The 20,746-nt window shown below is 37.7% G+C and overlaps 1 protein-coding gene across 1 annotated transcript in view; it reads left to right on the top strand.

The window, feature by feature from the left end:
- Positions 1-20,746, top strand: part of PDE11A (phosphodiesterase 11A) — a 363,233-nt gene that overhangs the window by 45,189 nt on the left and 297,298 nt on the right. The window contains 1 exon segment of the mRNA XM_025460463.3: positions 6,623-6,781. Coding sequence (XP_025316248.2) covers positions 6,623-6,781 — 159 coding nt within the window.

Genomic DNA, 20,746 nt, shown 5'->3' with positions numbered 1-20,746 from the left:
GAATTACTGTATGAGTTCTAGTAATCTTGGGGTGGAGTCCTTTGGGTTTTCTATGTACAGTATAATGTCATCTGCAAAGAGGGAGAGTTTGATTTCTTCTTTGCCTTTGAATGCCTTTTATTTCTTTTGTTGCCTGATTGCTGAGGCTAGGCTTCTAGTACTAGGTTGAATAGCAGTGGTGAGAGTGGACATCCCTGTCGTGTTCCTGATCTTAGGAGAAAGGCTCTCAGTTTTTCCTGGTTGATAATGATATTCACTGTAGGCTTTTCATAAATGGCTTTTACAATATTAAGGAATGTTCCCTCTATCCCTCTATCTGAGTTTTAATCAGGAATGGATGTTGTATTTTGTCAAATGCTGTCTGCATTTATTGAGAGGATCATATGGTTTTAGTTTTTCTCTTATTGACGTGATCTATCACGTTGATTGTTTTATGAATGTTGAACCACCTTACATCCTGAGGGTAAATCCCACTTGGTTGTGGTGAATAATCCTCTGTTGGCTAGTATCTTGGTGAAAAATTTTGCATCCATGTTCATCAGGAATATTGGTCTATAATCCTCCTTTTTGGTGGGGTCTTTGTCTGGTTTTGGGATCAAGGTAATGCTGGCCTCATATAATGAGTTTGGAAGTATTCCCTCCCTTTCTATCCTTTGAAATAGCTTTAGTAGAATAGGTATTATTTCTTCTTTAAATGTTTGGTAGAATTCCCCTGGGAAGCCATCTGTCCCTGGACTTTGGTGTCTTGGGAGGTTTTTGATGACTGCTTCAATTTCCTCCCTGGTTATTGGCCTGCTTAGGTTTTCTATTTCTTCGTGTTCCAGTTTTGGTAATTTGGGGTTTCCAGAAATGCATCCATTTATTCTAGATTGCCTAATTAGTTGGCATAATATGTTCTTAAAATTGTTCGTATTTCCTTGGTATTGGTTATGATCTTTCCTCTTTTGTTCATGATTTTATTTTGAGTCTTTTTTCTTTTTACTAAGGCTGACTAGGGGTTTATCTATCTTAATAATTCTTTCAAAGAACCAGCTCCTGGTTTTGTTGATCTTTTCTACAGTTCTTCTGGTCTCTATTTCATTGGGTTCTGCTCTAATCTATATTATCTCTCTTCTGCTTGATTTAGGCTTTACTTTTCTTTTTCTAATTCCTTTAGGTGTGAGGTTAGCTTGTGTATTTGAGTTTTTTCCAATTTTTTGAGGGAGGCTTGTATTGCGATTTATTTCCCTCTTAGGGCTGTTTTTTGCTGTATCCCAATGATTTTGCATGGTTTTATTTTCATTTTCATTAATTTCCATGAATCTTTTTAATTCTTTTCAAATGTCCTGGTTGAGTCATTCATCTTTTAGTAGGATGCTCTTTAACCTCCATGTGTTTGAGTTTCTTTCAAATTTCTTCTTGTGATTGAGTTCTTAGCTTCAAAGTATTGTGGTCTAAAAATATGCAGGGGGCAATCCCAATCTCTTGATATTGGTTGAGACCTGATTTGTGACCCAATATATGTGGTCTACTCTGGAGAAAGTTCCATGGGCACTTGAGAAGAATGTGTATTCAGTTGCATTAGGATGGAATGTTCTGTATATATCTGTGAAATCTGTTTGGTCCAGTGTATCATTCAAGGCCCTTGTTCCTTTGGAGATGTTCTGCTTAGAATATCTGTCTTTTGGTAAGAGTGCTGTGTTGAAGTCTCCTACTATTAACGTATTGTTATCTAAGTATGTCTTAACTTTGGTTATTAATTGATTGATATACTTGGCTACTCCCACATTAGGAGCTTAAATATTCATAATTGTTAGGTCTTCTTGTTGGATAGACACTTTAAGTATTATATAGTGTCCCTCTTCATCTCTTGTTATAGTCTTTGATATAAGCTCTAATTTATCTGATATGAGGATTGCTACCCCAGCTTTCTTTTGAGGACCATTTGAATGGTAAATGGTTCTCCACTCCTTCATTTTCAGTCTGGAGGTGTCCCTTAGGTCTAAAATGAGTCTCTCTCTCTCTCTCTCTCTAAGATTTTATTTATTTGTTTATTTATGAGAGACACACAGAGAGAGGCAGATACACAAGCAGAGGGAGAAGCGGGCTCCAGGGAGCCCAATGTGGGACTTGATCCTGGGACTCCAAGATCACACCCTGAGCCAAAGGCAGATGCTTAACCGCTGAGCCACCCAGGTGTCCCTAAAATGAGTCTCTTGTAGACAGTGTATAGATGGATCTTGATTTTTTATCCAGTCCGATACCCTCCATCTTTTGATGGTATCATTTAGCCCATTCACGTTCAGAGTAACTTTTGAAAGATATGAATTTATTCATAGTATTACCTACATAGTCCCTGTTTTTGTGGATTGTTTCTTTGGGCTCCCTCTTTCTTTTACAGGGCCCCTCTTAATATTTCTTGCAGAGCCAGTTTGGTGGTCACATATTCTTTCAGTTTCTGTCTATCTTTATAAGATAGAAGCTTATATCTCTCCTTCTTGAAGAAGCTTCTCCTTAAAGCTCTTTATCTCTCCTTCTATTCTGAATGACAGCCTTGCTGGATGAAGTATTCTTGGCTGTGTGTTTTTCTCATTTAGTGTTAGTACCCTGTGTATATGCCAGCCTATTCTGGCCTGCCAGGTTTCTGTGAATAGGTCTGCTGTTAATCTGATATCTCTCCCCATATAAGGTTAAGAATCTCTTATCTCGAGCTACTTTAAGGATTTTCTCTTTATCTTTGAAATTTGCAGGTTTCACTATTAAATGTCGAGGTGTTGAACGTTTTTTATTGATTTGGGGGGGTCCTCTCTATCTCTTGGATCTGAATGTCTGTTTCCTTCTCCAGATTAAGGGAGCTCTCAGCTGTGATTTGTTCAAATATATTTTGTGGTCCCCTCTCATTCCCTCTCACACAACCTCTTCTGGAATCCCAATAAGATGAATATTATTCCTTCTCAAGCTATCATTTATCTCCCTAAGGCTTTCCTCGTGGGTTCTTAATTGTTTTTCTCTTTTTTTCCTCAGCTTCCTTCCATTCCATCAACTTGTCTTCTATGTCACTCTGTCTTCCACCTTATTAACTCTAGCAGTTAGAGCATCCAGTTTAGACTGCATTTCAGTTAAAGTATTTTTAATTTTGGCCTGATTAGATCTCAATTCTGCAGTAAGAGAATCTCTAGAGTCCTTTTTGCTTTTTTCCAGAGCCACCAGTAATTTTATAATTGTACTTCTGAATTGAATTTCTGACATTGTATTTAAATACACATTCAGCAATTCTGTGGCAGAGGTGTTACTTCTGGTTCTTTCTTTTGTAGTGAATTCTTTCTTCTAGTCATTTTGTCCAGTGCAAAGTGGCTATATGAACCTGCAGAGTCAAAAATATCAACCACGACCTAAGTAAAATACATCCTAGATGATTCGGAAGAGATCAGAGACAAGAAAATAAAAAGAACAGAGCAAAATGAAAGGACCACTAAAGTGAAAAACAACTTTTACAACAAATAGAATAAAAAAAACAAAAAACAAAGAAAAAAAGTGGAGGGTGGTGATCCCTCATTCCTGGAGCTTTCCAGTGCCGCTTGGTCTATAAACTTGCCCTTCCCGGTTCTTCCAGCAGTTCTTCTGGGGGAGAGATCTGCTGTGCTGATTCTTGGTGTCTGTGCCTGGGTGGAGATGCCCTGCCTCTTGCCAGGTGACCCGACTCAGTGTGAGTTGTTTATCCGTTGAGGCCTTTGTTCCCTACAGGCCCTGCTTCTCCCAGGTGAAAGACAAAGAGAAGGAAAAAAAATGACACAAGCCAGATCTCTAGCTCCAGAGCCAAGAGCTCCCCAAGTACCAAACTGCAGTCTCCCAGTCCACACTGGCCTAGATGCTCCTGAGGACAGGTGCAGGTGCACTGATCTGTACAAATTGAAGGGCACCCAGCATCAGGAGAGTTCTCACTGTCCTATGCCTTCCTGGGGTCTACCTCTCCCAAAGGGAATGGAGGAAAGTTGCCTCCATCTGTTGCTGGACTCTAGGGTAAAGAGAGCCCCAGCACTGGCCTGCATAACAAGCCAGCTTCTCCCAAATGCCCCAGAAGTTTGTGGCATTCCAGCTCCTTACCGAAATCTGACTGCAGTTTGTGGTGAGCTTTCTCCCAGGGACCCCTATTCTTATTGTGTCTCCAGGAATATTGAGGCTTCACTGCCCCTCCTGCCATTCTGCCCTATTTCCCTGCTGAGCACTTTTCAGTCAGGGAAAACTTGGGTGCGGATTTTTAAAGTTCTCTCTTGTCCAGGACTCAGCTTTTGTGCCCCAACTTTCTGCTGCTCAGCTTTCGCACAGCTTGTCACAGCTCCCCTTTCCAGCCTGTTTGCCCGGCTTGCCCTGGCTCTCTTCCCCAACCTTTTTTTCTTCACCTTCTTACCTTGTCAGAGCGACCACTTTTCTCTCTGTGGCATTCCAGCTGTTCTCTCTTTACATCTCATGTCGAATTTGTAGGTTTTCAGACTGCTTTGAAAGTTATCTAGGTAAGTTTGTGTGGGACCAGATGAATTGAGGACCCCTACTCTTCCGCCATCTTGCCTCCTCCCGAGACCTAGTTTTGTTTGGATTTTTTTATTTCCCTCTCTCCTTCAGGGCTCTTCCCTCCCTAACTAAGGATTTAGAGTAGCTTCCATGAGTCCCAAGACCAGAACTTACTATGGAGTTTAAGCTCCTGTTCTTGTGATACTGAAGATAACACAGATTTTATCAGAAGGCCAATAATATTTGGTTTTGAGGCTCTGTCCACAACCAGTATCTCTGGACTCTTAGATGAAATTCATATCTCTAGATGGTGGTAGACAGGAGGGCTTTGTCATTTTTTAAGCCTCTTTTAAGAAAATATCAAAGTCATTGGGAGAAGCTTCACTTCACTCAGTCCCTTATTGAAGCAGTGAGCCTGGATCTCCTTATTATCTTCCTTGGAACATTTTTAGCCCTTGTTACCTTTTCAGGAGCCAGTCTCTTCTTTCTCTCTCTTTTTCCTTCATCCATCCATCTTTCCCTCTCTCCCTCCCTCCCTCCCTCCCTTCCATCCCTCTCTTTCTTTCTTACCATTTGGAAAGAAGTTGAAGGTGTTGTGACATTTCGCACTAAAATGCCGTAGCATGTATATCCTTAAAAAAGAACGTGAAATCCTTGTTCATAGAGGAAAGTTGATGTTGATTTGAAAGCTTATGTTGATAAAATTATATTTCCTAATATAATGTCCATGTTCAACTTTCTTTAATTGTAACCCAACACCTAGAAATTGCATAACAATTTTAAAAAGGGAATCACACATTTTATTTAGATCCCAGGTCTCCTAATTCTTCTTAAGAGCAACCAGCACTGCTCCCATGGCCCTATTTTATTTTTATTTCAAATTTTTTTGCCTCTCACAATATTGACATATTTAAAGAGTGCAGGTCAGGCTTCTGATAGAATTACCGATAATCTGCATTTTTCTTAAGTTTCTTTTCCTGAATGGTCAGATTCATTTTACACTTTTGACAAGAATGCTATATATTTTTGTTGATGTATTCTCATCACATTACATCACATCAGAAGCCTGTGATATTTTGTCTCATTAGTGGTAATGCTAAGTTTGATCACTTGTTTCAGGTGATGTCCACCAGATCTCCTCATGATAAAGACATCTTTTTCTCTTTGAATTTAATAGGGAATCTTTGGGGTGATACTCTGATACTATGTGGATATTCTGTTTAACAACAATAGTGGCTTAGCATCCATTGGTGATCCTTGCTTGTATATATTATTATACTGGTAGTTGCAGAATAGATACTTATGTAATTTACCATTCCTTCTATATATTTTAAGAGGACATCCTATAAAGAAGTCTTTTGTCTCCTCCTTCCCCACCACACTATTTTGTTTTCATTTCCGTATTTTAAAAGTATCATAAGAGGCTCATAGGTTCTTTTTTCATGGGACATTTTGACTAGAAGTAAAGTAGTGCTTTTCTGCATATTTTTTCATTGTGCTTAACATGAATTTTTTAGGCCTTTTTCTTATATGATACTTCATAATCAATTGTCTATGTGAAATAACATATTTTAATAAGTAGCACAGTGTGGAGTTCCATTAAAAACACTTGCCCCTGAGGGGTGCCTGGGAGGCTCATTTGGTTAACCATCCAACTCTTGATTTGGGCTCAGGTCACAATCTCAAGGTTGTGAGATAGAGCCCCACATTGTGCTCCACAGTGGTCCCTGCGATAGGCATGGAACATGCTTAAAATTCTCTTTTTCCTTCTCCTTTTGCCTTTCCCCTTGCTTTGAGTGTGCGCTCCCTCTCTCTCTCTCAAAAACAAACAAACAAACAAACAAAATCAAAACAAAACAACAAAAAGACACTTGCCCTTTCCCCAACTTTAAAAGATTGTTGTAGTCAAGTTTAAGTTCTTTCATCATTTACTATGGTTAACAACTGTGGTAGCAGTTTTTTTCATTTATCCTTCTTTGGTGACTTCAACATGAAATCAAATCTGGTATTGTTATTAAAAATTCATTGGGTAAAATTCCTAGTCATAAAATATCATATACAAAATTACACTTTTCTTCCTTTCTCCCTGATGACAATGCATATGCATTGAGTGCCCTCTCTGTCTTATTTTTAGGATCGAAGATTCAATGATGAAATTGACAAGCTAACTGGATACAAGACAAAATCACTATTGTGCATGCCCATCCGAAGCAGTGATGGTGAGATTATTGGTGTGGCCCAAGCGATAAATAAGATTCCTGAAGGTGCTCCATTTACTGAAGATGATGAAAAAGTAAGATTTCATGCCTTTTGTGACTTGTACTCTCCTTGGTCATTGATTGCTATTCTCCCAGAAAAGGACAAGAGTTGTGTGAATAGTTGTTGCATTAACCCATTCATGGATCAAAGAGCTTTTTCTATTGTTACACAAAATGTAGTGGAAGTTTTGGATATTTTGTAGAATGTGTTACAATTGAAAATAATCACTTCATCTTTTTCTTAGTTTACTTTTCATTGCAACCCTCGGTAGTATTCTTTCCCTGGTCTTTATCTTCTTTATAAGCAAGCTTTTTAATTGAGGATCACACCACCACCACACACGGCCCAAGGGAAGTTAGGGGCATGAGGAAGGTGACTGACTGGGTTTCAGAAACCTAGTACTTGCTTCTTGTGTTTCCTTTTTTTTTTTTTTTTTTTTTTTAAGATTTTACTTATTTATTTGAGAGTTAGACTGAGTGAGAGAGAGAGAGAAAGAGAGAGAGAGAAGGAGCAGGGGGAAGGTGAGAGAAGAAGTAAACTCCTTGCTGAGCAGGGAGCCTGAAACGGGCTCCATCCTGGGACTCTGGGATCATGACGTGAACTGAAGGCAGACACTTAACCAACTGAGCCATGCAGGTGCCTGCTTTTGTGTTTTTATAACTACTATGAAGAATTGTTTACTTAGTTCTTATATAAGAATCTCAATAAAATGAATGTTATTTAGTTATAATTCCAAATTACTAGTACACTAGTACAAATTACTAGAACATTATTTTTGTCCCTGAAGAACTGTTGACTTTGGTAGAAGTAATGTACTTTTGTTCTGAAATCCTAAGTTCTTTCATCAGTAGTTTATTCACCGGCTCATATTAAAAGAGAGATTCTTTATAAAGCTGAAGTTTTTTCTGTCTTTGAAGCTCTTCATATTGAATAAAATATGGTGGAATATTTATGAAATTTGTGGTAAAAGCAAATCTCAAATTAGTTTGATGACTGCCATACACCTATTTGATTAAAAAAGGCACTTTATAATTTAACCTTCTGGATGTGAGATTGCTATTTGCTAGTGCTAATTACTAATGCATTAAATAAATGCAAATGTTCTGGTACTAAAGGTCAGCATAAAATATGATTATAAGGAAACAAGATTTTTAAGTGAAGAGAGTCCTTTACTGAGGTCATATCTGTAGTTGAATTTGAATAACTCAAACCCCAGAAAATGTTTATAAACCCTTAGAGTGTGACAGGACCTCAGACAATTTCTTACCAATTCAGGGAAAACTACAGTGTGAAGGCACTTGTGTTGGGGCTGTAGAAGCCCAAAGATAAATCCCAAGTGTGTTATGCCATCCTGGAGCCAAACAAAGCAGAAGGCAAGATCATCAATAAGATGACCTAGAACGTGCTATAAATGCCTAGGAAAGGGAGGGTTAATCTCACTTGAAGAATGCAAAGAGGCTTCTTGGAAGAATGTAAAGAGGCTATAGCATTTGATCTGATCTCTCAAGAAAGCATAGGCTTCTATAAGACAGAGTCAGGTCAGAAGGTGAGGGCACTTAGGGATGTATGAATATAGGCTGCCTCACTTACTCTGCAAATATTTCCATAAAATGTACCAATAAAGCAAAAATGTTGTTTTGCGCATTTTGTCCCAAAGGTGATAGGGTCTTATAATAATGTGCCTCTTACAAGGATTCAGATAAAAGGACTAGGGTTTTGTGTTTTTCCAAACATAAAACTACCTGCCCATGATATCTCCCAAAGTTTAGTTTATGGATAGTAGTCCTGCCATCACTCTGCCTCCTTCATTTGAAAGGATCCTGTTATATATTTGATTATCATCTCTGATTATGCTTATGTTAGATTGGTTTTCTGGACTTATCTCAGTGGATTTATACTTGTGGCCTAGGGCTTTATGGATCTGAATGATTTATAGGAGAGGTCTGCACAGGGCTTTGTCTTGAACAGCATCAGTGTTTAGCTCTACTGAGAATGTGGGCTGGGACAGAGGTCCAACCCCACTAAGGACAAATGGGCCAGCTTTGGGTGAGATGCTTAATCTGTGACTCTCAGTTTTTTCCCCCGTCAACTATACTATTCACCATTTACAGCATGAGAATTAAAAATCGTAAGTTACAAATAGTTTTGTAAAAATATAAGAAACTAAGTAAATATAAAACATAAATTTTATTTTTAAGTTATCATTCTCCCAAGAATTTTAAATGTTCTTCTATATTTGTCACTTAGCCTCAGGCAACTTATTTCTTAGATTCAGCATCATTTGGGTATCACATTTGCTCCATGTGTTACATTTTTCTCCTTCGTAATTATCTCATGTGCCCACAGTAGAATTTTATTTTTTAGCCTCTATAATTCCCTCAACTGATTTAAAAACCCTACTCTAGTCTTACTTCTTGGATGAAGTTTTACCAGTTTAGGCAAGTTGATTATGTTCATGCAGGTGGCACTAGATGGTGAGTATTTTATCTCAACCTCTGTATCTGGTTATTGTTCTTTCCTGCAAGGATCCTATATATTATAAACAAAACAGAAGTGCTGAGGAAGAAAAGCAGAAAACAAAATCTTAGAAATGCTTAATGGGAAATAACATGATCTAGATACTTCTTTTAAATAAGCTAAGACATTGTGGCATAATGGCTGCATATAGGCCATAGCAGCAGTCTACCCTGGTTGAAACCCCATCTCTGCCATAGCCTATGTAATCTTGGGAAAGTTGCTTAGCTTTTCTGTGCTCCAATTTCCTCCTCTTGGAAAAGAGATGATAATAATAATACTTATAAGGCTATAAGAGGATTATATGAGAGAATACAGGGAAAGAACTTGGAAGAGTGTCTATAGTAAGTCCTTATAAAAAATTAGCTCTTGTTGACAGCACATTAGTACATGTGAGATATAGTCTAGTCTCAGTTTTAAAACTACCTCTATGTAAGCTGTCCTAAGTTTTAATTAAGGACAGCCTATGTATCAGTTCCACTATTGGAGTTACAAGGAAATGGGAGATATACTTCTTTATAAATTCACATTTCTCTTGTGTGATTGTTAATGCACACAATATTATACTTGGCACAAGTGAGAAAAAAGGTCTTGGCACAAGACTATGCTTATGCTAATTTGCATTCTACTTTTAAGAGTTATTTCTTACATATATGTCCACATGTGAATGTAGTCTACATTTGCCATTATTAGGGATTATAAAGTTTTTTTTTCTTTTTCTTTCTCTACCTAGCCTAGTTTGCTTAGTCATTGTCCTATTACTGGAAATTTAGGTTATTTCCAGTTTTTCACTAATTCAAATAGCCCCTGAATGAACATCTTGAACAAATTACCTTTTTCTTTTGTGTTATTTCCTTGGGGTATATTCCAAAGACTGAAATTACTGAGACAGAGGGCAAGAAAAGTTTTATAGCTCTCATTCCAAGAGACAGATAGCTTTCGGGAATACTGAGCCTATTTACAATAGTAATAGCACGCCTATACCTCTTTTTTGCAGAGCCCTGCCAACTTTGTTCAGTTCCCATTTGAAAACTCAAATTAGTTTTCCTCAGTCTGCCGGGCAGGCTTCAGACAACCTCCTCCCACACTCACCAGTATAAACTTAAGCGACAGAAGTTTCAGTGTTGCCTGCAAGTGAGGAAATAAGAAAGGGAAATGGAAGCCCAGTAATCAGTGCTAGGTAGGGGGATCCAGATCAGATGGCCTTTGAGGCAGGTTCAAGTCTTTGACCTGCTAATTATTAGCTGAGTGACCTTGGGCAAGCTGTTCAATTTTTCTTAGCCTCAGAATCTCTGTAATAGTATTGTTGTGAGGGATAAAATAGATATAGCACTTACCAGTAAATGAAATTCATGAAATCTTGTCATCTCTTTCAAAGTAAAACTAAAATAATTTGAACCTTATTTGTTATTTTACTTCATATACATAACTGCTATGTCATCATTCATATGGGTAGTGATAAATTTATTGCATTTTTAGCATAATATGATTTGTATGTCCTGATATCTTATAATGTCAACTTCTGGAGACCATCAGCTGTATTTTATTTGGTGTAATTCCAAACATTTTGCAATATGAGAATCAGTAAGTGATTTGCCTGGGATAAAATGACAATCAAATGTGGTGTATTCATTTCTGGGCTATTTATATATCTAACATAATTGTGCATGGGATCATATTAGATTTCTTGAAAATTCTGTGCCTATATTTCAGTGGCTGGGCTGTATCTCATAAAGTTGATGGAAAAGCCTGGAAAAGTCATCAAAATACTTTCTCACCAACCCTTTCCTCATCCAATGCAAGGATCTTTTACCTGCCAGATGGTCATCCAGATCCTGCCTAAAAATTTCACTTTTAATGACTTTAAAATCATCATACTCTTTAATGTTCTTACATAATAGCAGTAATTTTATCAGCGGTGGTTAGAGTTTTGTGTGAAATAACAGTCTACCATAGGCACATATTAATAATTTAGATTACATACTGACAAATTACTAGTTCTGTAATTCACTTTGGAAGCACACAGAAAGGCAGATCACACAAAGGAGCTGACTGGAATTTCCTGGTTCACTTCATGGGTTTCTAGCAAATGTCCCTGTTCTTCAGTGATATGCATAAGCTAGCTGATTTAGGTGGTATGCCTATGCTCCTTGTATCCAATTAATTTGTCATTTTGTTATTCTTGGGTAAGTAGAGAGAGAGGCATTATTTTGCAGAATAAAATGAGACCTGGATGAGAGCAAACACTGGTAATCTGTCAAAATGCAGGGGCAGGCCAGATGAAACCTGGAATATGGAAATGAACATGGGTCCTTATCTGCCCTTTCAGTTTGCCTATACCTGGTCCTCAAAGGGGCCATTTCTTATTGCAGTGTTGCATAAAGACTATGTCTGTTGCATTCACTTTCCAACAGCCAACATATAAGCAGTTGTGGCTTGAAGTTCTTCAGCTCATCTCTACAGGGTTTCTTTAGTGTGTGGTCACCTCTCTCCAGCTCATAATTCAGAATGTTCAGCCATCCTGCCATTCTCCTTTGTGCCAGCATGTTCAGACACCCTGTAGAGCTGGGATGCAGCCAGATGAGCTTGGCTGCTGGGACTGGCCACATTCCAGGAATTTGTTATGGGTGACGCTGCCCTGCCAATTGATGTTGAGGATGGTCACACGGATGATGCTTAATGAGACTTGCAGAAGCTGGAGTTTTGTTATTTGCAACAGGCCTGAGACTTACAGCCAAGTAAAGGGAAGGATGTGATAAGCTCTTGGCTTTACATTTTTAAGCTGTTCCTGATTGTGCAAAGGCGAATGTTTCAGATCCTGGTGAGATGTTAAGGGTGCAAAAGGTATCATAATTCATTTTGATGAAGGGGAGGGATATTGAATATCCTATCATGCTGATAGGGGTGACAAATTGGGGCCCAGAAGACTGAATGTGGCATAGAGGTGTGTGACTTGCATGGAATTTGACTGGCATAGGATTGATTTTTTTTTAAAAGTCTTTAGACTTGGCTGCAAGCTTTAGTTCTACCATAATATCCAATCCCCAAACAACTAGTCAGTTCCCCCAAATAACTAGTCAGTTTAATAAAATCAGCTAAATGGAAGCAAGAGCGACAGGTTTTTTTTTTTTTCTGTCATCTTCTGTAGAGTTAGTTTGTACACAAAGGTACTTTTCAAAAGTATTTTTCAAATAGTTATTATTTTTTTTCAGTCTCGTCGTATACATGACTAGTGGTATTGCAGTTCCACCAGGCAAGTTTATATGTTTTCTATTAATGCTCAGTTGTTTTTTGGATACTCAACTGCTAAATGAGCAGTGGATTAACATATTTTAAGAAGTGGCCTTTGTGTTCTTATCTCATTTTTCCCCTTTTCTACCTATATTCCAATTAAGTTAGATTCTCAAACCTCTGGCAATAAAATTATAATTAAAAATCAGTGTTTGGGGCACCTGGGTGGCTTAGTTGGTTAAGCATCTGACTCTTGATTTTAGCTTAGGTCATGATCACAGGGTCATGAAATTAAGCCCTTTGTCAGGCTTGGGCTCAGTGTGGAGTTTGCTTGAGATTCTCTCTCCCTCTCCCTTCCCCTCCCCCCAGGGTCTCTCTCTCTCACTCTAAAAAAAAAAAAAAAAAGAAAATAATAATAATACTAAAAATCAGTGTTTAGCAAAAAGGTTTTAGAAGTCCTGGCAGATGGCTCTTGATTTCAAATTATACTTGATCAATAAAATTTCAGTCCTAGAAAAAGTTGGATTAAATCTCATAACTCGTTGATTGCAATACTTTATCTACATTTAAACTGTCTAGTCACTGCACTATTTGCCTTTTAACAGCCATTACCCAGGTTTCATATGATCACTGTGAAACGACAAGAGCTTTAGAGACTTATTTGTTCATGTTCTATGTATCCCCTGGACCCTGGACTCTATCTGCCTGAGAAATTCAGAAATAAACGAGATCTACCCAACACAGTCCCTGTCAGAACTCAGGTTAAACTTCAGGAGATTTTTCGTATTGGAGAAATATTGTTGTGGACTTCTAGCTCTATTCTCTGCCTCTTCCTTAGGCAGTCTAACTGTGGCAGAAGAAGGCAAGTCTACCTATTGGGACCATCCAAGGGGTTAACATTTGACAAAAAATGGTCACTCTGTCCCAGGTTTGGTATTGTGCTTAACTTATATTCACAAAAGTCTGATTACACAAAAGGCTCTTCTTTCTTATCCCTTTCTAAGGTTTAAATCCGAGTCTGACATATCAGATTTAAGTAGGAACTATTCTAAAAGAGATTATTGTTTGTTTTGAATAGTGGTTCCTGATATTTTATAGTGTAACATTTTTCTCAGATGTCCCCAATGACTGTTGTTAGATTTTTACTAATGGTTAATTTAGAAAATATATAGTGACCAGGGACGCCTGGGTAGCTCAGCAGTTGAGTGTCTCCCTTTGGCTCAGGGCATGATCCCCAGTCCAGGGATCGAGTCCTGCATCAGGCTCCCTGCGGGGAGCCTGCTTCTCCCTCTACCTATGTCTCTGTGTCTCTTATGAATAAATAAATAGAATTTTTTAAAAGAAAATATATAGTGACCAAAAATTAGGAAGTTAAAAAAAATCAGTAATACAACAATTGACAAAATGAAGACCAGTGCCTACATGGTGGATTTTATATTTCAGATGCAAATAATGCTTGGTATGCATGTAAATTTACAGTTCTCTTGCAAAAATTCTGATGTCATCAGATGTCTGATAATGCTAGCATTTGTAATTTCCTGCTTTCTTAGTTTCTCTTTTTTATATTTCTAAGAGTTACCAAGGAAATGATAAGTGCTTAGACGCAGCATCCTCCTTTCTGTCTCTTTCCATATACTTTGCAAAACCTTAGAGGGTAGTTTGCATTTAGCCAGCATATGAAATAGCAGGAACATGAAATAAATGAACTAAATAATTTACATGGCAATAACTGTTCCGTGCATAATGGAGAGAATTTTGAATGATCATTGATCTGAACATTTTTAGCAGCTGAATAGTGTTCCATTGTGTGGAGGAACCATTCACTCATTCACTACTGACTGAGTTTTGGGGGTTTTTTAAAAAAGATTTTATTATTTTATTGTTTTATTTAAGAGAGAGAGTAAGGGAGAGGGAGAGAAAATTTGAAGCAGATTAGCACTGCTAATCAGAGCCTAATGTGGGGCTCAATCCCATAATCGCGAGATCATGACCTGAGCAGAAATCAAGAGTCGGATGCCTAACCCAATGAGCCACTGAGGTGCCCCTGAGTTTCTTCTTCGTAGACACGACTGTGTTTGAGGTACTGTTCCCAGTACTGGAGTTAAACTGATGAACAAGGCAGACAAAAATTCTTCCTCTCTCCAACTTTAATTTTTGTGGTAGAGACAGACAATAAACAAAGTAAATATGTAAGTGTATAGCATAACCTTAGGTAGTGATTCTGTATATAGTTTTTATAAGTTAGATAATTCTACAATTTTTTCTGTAGCTTTTACTTATATGAGTGTGCTTTATTAAGTCTAAGTGATATCAGAAGGGCTCACAATAAAATAGTGTTTTTACGTAGGGAGTGAGATTTGATCCAAAGCTCCTTCTCAAATAACTATGATACACTGTGATGGACTCTTCAGTCGAACTCCACGTGTTCGTATAAAATGTGTCTCCTGCTACACTGCCTTAGGTGCTGAACTTGAAATACAAGAAAGTGTTGTCTTTTTACTGTGCTTATCTCAAGTATCTTTGTGCTGCATCTGCTCATGAGTATCACGCTAGAATCATGGTATCAAACTACCATCAACTACACTGGAGACGTTAAGAGACCTTAAACCTGACACTGGCAGGCTGTAGATATATAGGACTGGACAGACAGGACTCTGGGGCATCTGGGAGGGAAAGGTCAGGGCCTGAGAAGAGTTCAGTACATTCTGATTTTCAGGGACCAATAATACATCTGTGGCTTTTACCAGCTTGGCAGGACATGAAATACTCTTATTAGTCAAGCCACTTCTAAAAGTGCAAAATGACGAAAAACTGTCACACAAACTCTATCTCTGATTTATCTGTGGCTTGGACACGGGAGAACGATATGCAGTCACAGACAAGAAATAAATAAGCACTTGTTGTCAGGAAGAGTTATTTCTAAAGAACTAGAACAGGATGTTGTAGATTCTTGGTTAGTTAAGACTTCAAATTAAGGCAGATTAATACTATGTCTTTTGAATAACTAGTTTAGTGGTATTGTCTGAATAAAACAGCAAGGTTTCTTTCTTTTTTTTTAAGATTTTATTTATTTATTCATGAGAGACACAGAGAGAGAGAGAGAGAGAGAGGCAGAGACACAGGCAGAGGGAGAAGCAGGCTCTAGGCAGGGAGCCTGATGTGGGACTTGATCCCAGGACCCCAGGATCACACCCCGGGCCAAAGGCAGGCACCAAACCGCTAAGCCACCCAGGGACCTCCCAGCAAGGTTTCTTTTTTTCACCTTAGAGGCTGAAATACTTGACTGGAAATTTTTTTTTTTTTATTTTTCCTAATGCTGCTTTGTTTTTGTTTTTGTTTTTTGTTTTGTTTTGTTTTGTTTTTCTTTTTTTTTTTTATTGGTGTTCAATTTACCAACATACAGAATAACCCCCAGTGCCCGTCACCCAATCACTCCCACCCCCCGCCCTCCTCCCCTTCTACCACCCCTAGTTCGTTTCCCAGAGTTAGCAGTCTTTACGTTCTGTCTCCCTTTCTGATATTTCCCACACATTTCTTCTCCCTTCCCTTATATTCCCTTTCACTATTATTTATATTCCCCACATGAATGAGAACATATAATGTTTGTCCTTCTCCGACTGACTTACTTCACTCAGCATAATACCCTCCAGTTCCATCCACGTTGAAGCAAATGGTGGGTATTTGTCATTTCTAATAGCTGAGCAATATTCCATTGTATACATATACCACATATTCTTTATCCATTCATCTTTCGATGGACACCGAGGCTCCTTCCACAATTTGGCTATTGTGGCCATTGCTGCTATAAACATGGGGGTGCAGGTGTCCCGGCGTTTCATTGCATCTGAATCTTTGGGGTAAATCCCCAACAGTGCAATTGCTGGGTCGTAGGGCAGGTATATTTTTAACTGTTTGAGGAACCTCCACACAGTTTTCCAGAGTGGCTTCACCAGTTCACATTCCCACCAACAGTGTAAGAGGGTTCCCTTTTCTCCGCATCCTCTCCAACATTTGTTGTTTCCTGCCTTGTTAATTTGCCCCATTCTCACTGGTGTGAGGTGGTATCTCATTGTGGTTTTGATTTGTATTTCCCTGATGGCAAGTGATGCAGAGCATTTTCTCATATGCATGTTGGCCATTGGACTGGAAATTTTGAAAGCTTAAGTCAAATTCTTTTTTGATTTAAAGTAAAATTTAGGATTATTATCATTATAAGTAATATGGGGCACCTGGGTGGCTCAGCTGGTTAAGTGTCTGCCTTCAGCTCAGGTTATGATCCCCGGGTGCTGGGATCGAGCCCCCTAGTCAGGCTCCCTGCTGGGGTGGGGGTTGGGGAGTCTGCTTCTCCCTTTCCCGTTCTCCCTACTTGCTCTCTCTCTCTCTTTCTCTATGTCAATAAATAAATAAAATCTTTTTTAAAAGAAGAGTAATGCAAGCCTAATAGAGAAAATTTGCAAAGTACAAAAATAAAGGGAAACCTAAAATCACCCATAATCCTAACTTTCAGAGATAATTGTGTTAATATTCTTGGTGTATTTCCTTATATTCATTTAGTTTTGCCTATAAATGAAGATATCTGTCCAAATTTGTATCACATAGTGTACCTGGTATTTTATCATGCTTTAAACAATTCCTCAAAGGGGTAATTCATATGCTTGCATTATGTTCTACCGTGTAATTATATAATAGTTTATTTAATCTTTTTTTCCCCCCTCAGCATTTAGGTTGTTTTCAAAATCATGTTCTGGGCGCCTGGGTGGCTTAGTCAGTTGAGTGGCCCCCTCTTGATTTTGGCTCAGGTCATGATCTCAGTGTCCTGGGATGGAGCTCTGCATGGGCTTCACACTCAGTGGGGAGCTTGCTTGGGGATTCTTTCGCTCCCTCTCCCTTTACTCTTGCCCCTGCTCATGTGTGATCTCTATCTTTCTCTCTCTCAAATAAATAAATCTTTTTTAAAAAATCATGTTCTAATAAAATTACAACAAATACATTTCTTTATAAATAAAACTTAGATTCTTTCTTAGGATAGCGATATTAGGTTGCTGTTTTATAAGTCAAAAATATTGGTAATTTTCTATGGTTCAAACTGACAGGGTTACTGGGTCAAGGAGCTTGAACATTAGTAATTTTTTACAACAACCTTATTGTGGTACAATTTCATGTCATGCAATTCATTTACTTAAAGCATACACTTAAGTGGCTTTTAGTATATTTGTAGAGATGTGTAACTGTCACCACACCCAATTTGAGAAAATTTTCATCAACCCAAAAGAAACCCCATACCCATTAACAGTCATTCTCATTTGCCCCAGCCCTCTCAGTCTTAGGCAACCACCAATGTACTTCCTGTCCTTATGGCTTTGCCTATTTTGGGAAATTCATATAAAGGGAATAATACAAAATCAGTGACAGGCTTCTTTCACTTAGCATAACATTTTCAAGACTCATCTGTGTTGCAGCTTGTATCAGCAAGTTCCTTCATCTCTTTTTGTGGCTGAATAATACTCCGTTATATGGATACACCACATTTCATTTATCCATTCCTCAGTTGATAGACATTTAGGGTATTTGACTAGTATGAATAATGCTGCTATGAGCATGCTGGTTTTCATATTTCTTGGATATGTACCTAGGAGTGGAATTGCTGGGTCATCTGGTGGCTCTAATGTTCAACCTTTTGAAGAACTACCAGTCTCTTTTCCAAAATGGCTGCACTATTTTACATTTCTACCAGCAATGTATGAATGTTCTAATTTTTCCACATCCTTGCCAATACTTCTTATTATCAGTCTTTTTTGACTACAACCATCCTAGTGGTTTTGAAGTGGTATTTCACTGAGGTTTTGATTAGCCTTATCCTGATGGCTAATGATAGTGAACACTTTTTCATGTGGTTCTTGGTGGAAAATTTATTTTTAAGGCTCGTGATAAATTTGACCATTTTTCTCTCCAGAAAATGGTGTTACTTTATGATGCCAGTAGCCATATATCAACTCATTGAAACTTTAGCAGCTTCAAAGTTATAATTTTTAAAAATTGCATTCTTTTAATTTCTAATTTCACTTTATTTCCACTCCTTTGATGTATTGTGTGTGTGTGTATGCATTCCACAAGGAACTAATTAACCATTGATCTAAGTTAATCATTTTTTTAATTAGAAAAAAGATTAGGGCACCTGGGTGTTTCAGTCAGTTAAGTGTCCAACTCTTCAGCTTAGGTCACAATCTCATGGGTTGTGAGATCAAGCCCTGCGTGGGGCTCTGTGCTCAGTGAGGAGTCTGCTTGAAGATTCTCTCCCTCTGCTCCTCCCCTTACTCACATGTTCATACTGTCTCTCTCAAATAAATAAATAAATCTTAAAAAAAAAAAAAAGAAAGAAAGACTAGCATGAAGCAAACTGACCTAAGCCAGTTGGGCCACGCACAACTATTAGGTTGCTCATAATAGTACCTAGGTACATCATAATAGTTGCCAAAAAGTTTTCAGTAAGTAGGAGTTGACTACTAACCTATTAATTTATTCCTTGGTTTTAATGAAAGGAGATCTCAGACCAAATTCTGCTGCATATAAAGACATTTATTTAAACATAAACTTACTGACAAGTCAGGTCATATAGTACAGACACTGTTCAGTAAGGTGTACGAAGTCCAGGTTCTCTTAATTTTAGTTGATCAAAACACCACTCACAATATCTTAGAAACAGAATCTGGTTGCTCTTATGGACATCAGGCAACCAGAATCCTTTGACTGAATGGCAGGATTGGACAGCCTCAGGATCCATTCCTATGGATACAAGTTTAGAACTTGCTAGATTTTTATACCTTATTAATACAAAGGTTGGCGGGGGGGACGTCTCTAGAATACTGTTACCAATATACATATCCTGGATACCACTAATTTCAGTAATTACTGTCCATGTCTGATATCCATTGTACTGATTAATAAGCTATTAATTTCACCAGTGAAAGTCCATTTTAACATTAGCAAAGCACCATGCTGTTGATGGCAGATAAAACTCTCTGGAGCCCTTGTAATAGCCACATTTGGAGTATGGCTTTCTGATTATCCCTGGAGGGTGAATTCTTGATAGGACAGCTGTGGGTTCCTCAATGACATATTAAGCCTGCCCTGCTTCATGTGCACATATAATTTCACATTATCTTTGCTAGAGAAAAAGCAAATTTTAGACTTCAAGATCATGGAACATCTCTCAGTCTTTGTTTTTTTCTTAGAAAGAAAACAAGAAAATAAAGAAAACCATTTATTGCCTATTCTGTGATAAGTACTCTGCATACATTATCTCATTTAATCCCCAACAACCCTGTGGAGATCCTCATTTTATGGATGGGAAAACTAAATGTGGGAGATTTTAATAATGTGTCCAGTATCTCTTGGTTTGTAAGTAACAGAGCTGGGCATCATCTCTATTTGTCCCTGTTCTTATAGCATGTTGGAATGCTTGGCAGATGTTTATTTTCCTATTACGTCATCTTCACTTTGGAGACTCATGAATACACCTGATGTACATGCATAATTGGTTAAATAAAATGTGAGATTCTGCATATTTAATAAATTTCAGGGAGAGTATATGACTGAGTAAAACATAATTTCTAAATTATATTTCTGGAGGCATTCTGGCCTTTTATAAATATCTGTAACCAAGTTTGAGTTTTATGTCCATAAGAAAAATAAAAACACTACAGACTGAAGAGTTAGGAATTATTAAAAAATAATGATGGCTTTGTATACATACAACTATTAAGTAGATGATTTAATATTTTCCTTTTATTCCATTTTTGTGTTTCACTGACAAATAAAACATTTTACATTTATGGTTTTTAATGTATTTTTCCCTCCTGGGGATGAAAAGGAGGTGAGGATAAGTCTAACTGTAGTTTTCTTTTGCTTTCTGCAAGTCAGAATTTACAAATAGTGTTCAGTATCACTGAGCAGAGAAATGAGGTGTTCCACTGAATTATCTCCACCTTAGAGGATTTTTTTTAATATTTAGCAAAATTATGGAGTATGCTGCTTAAATGAAGCTATATTATATTCCTGGAGAATTTTAAATAGAGTATAAATAAGGTGACTTGGTAGCATACTTCATAATTTTAATTTTAAATAATATATTGATTTTAAAAATATACTTGGATACTTATTTTTTCCTTTTTTTTTATATTGGAGGTAGAAATGAAGCCATTTATTTTTGTCATTTTCCATTATTTCCCTTTATTTCTCCCACATGTGCCCTGGA

The sequence above is a fragment of the Canis lupus genome, chromosome 36 (assembly GCF_003254725.2).
Source record: "Canis lupus dingo isolate Sandy chromosome 36, ASM325472v2, whole genome shotgun sequence".
Taxonomy (NCBI): Eukaryota; Metazoa; Chordata; class Mammalia; order Carnivora; family Canidae; genus Canis; species Canis lupus.
This window is presented reverse-complemented; position numbering and strand designations above follow the sequence as displayed.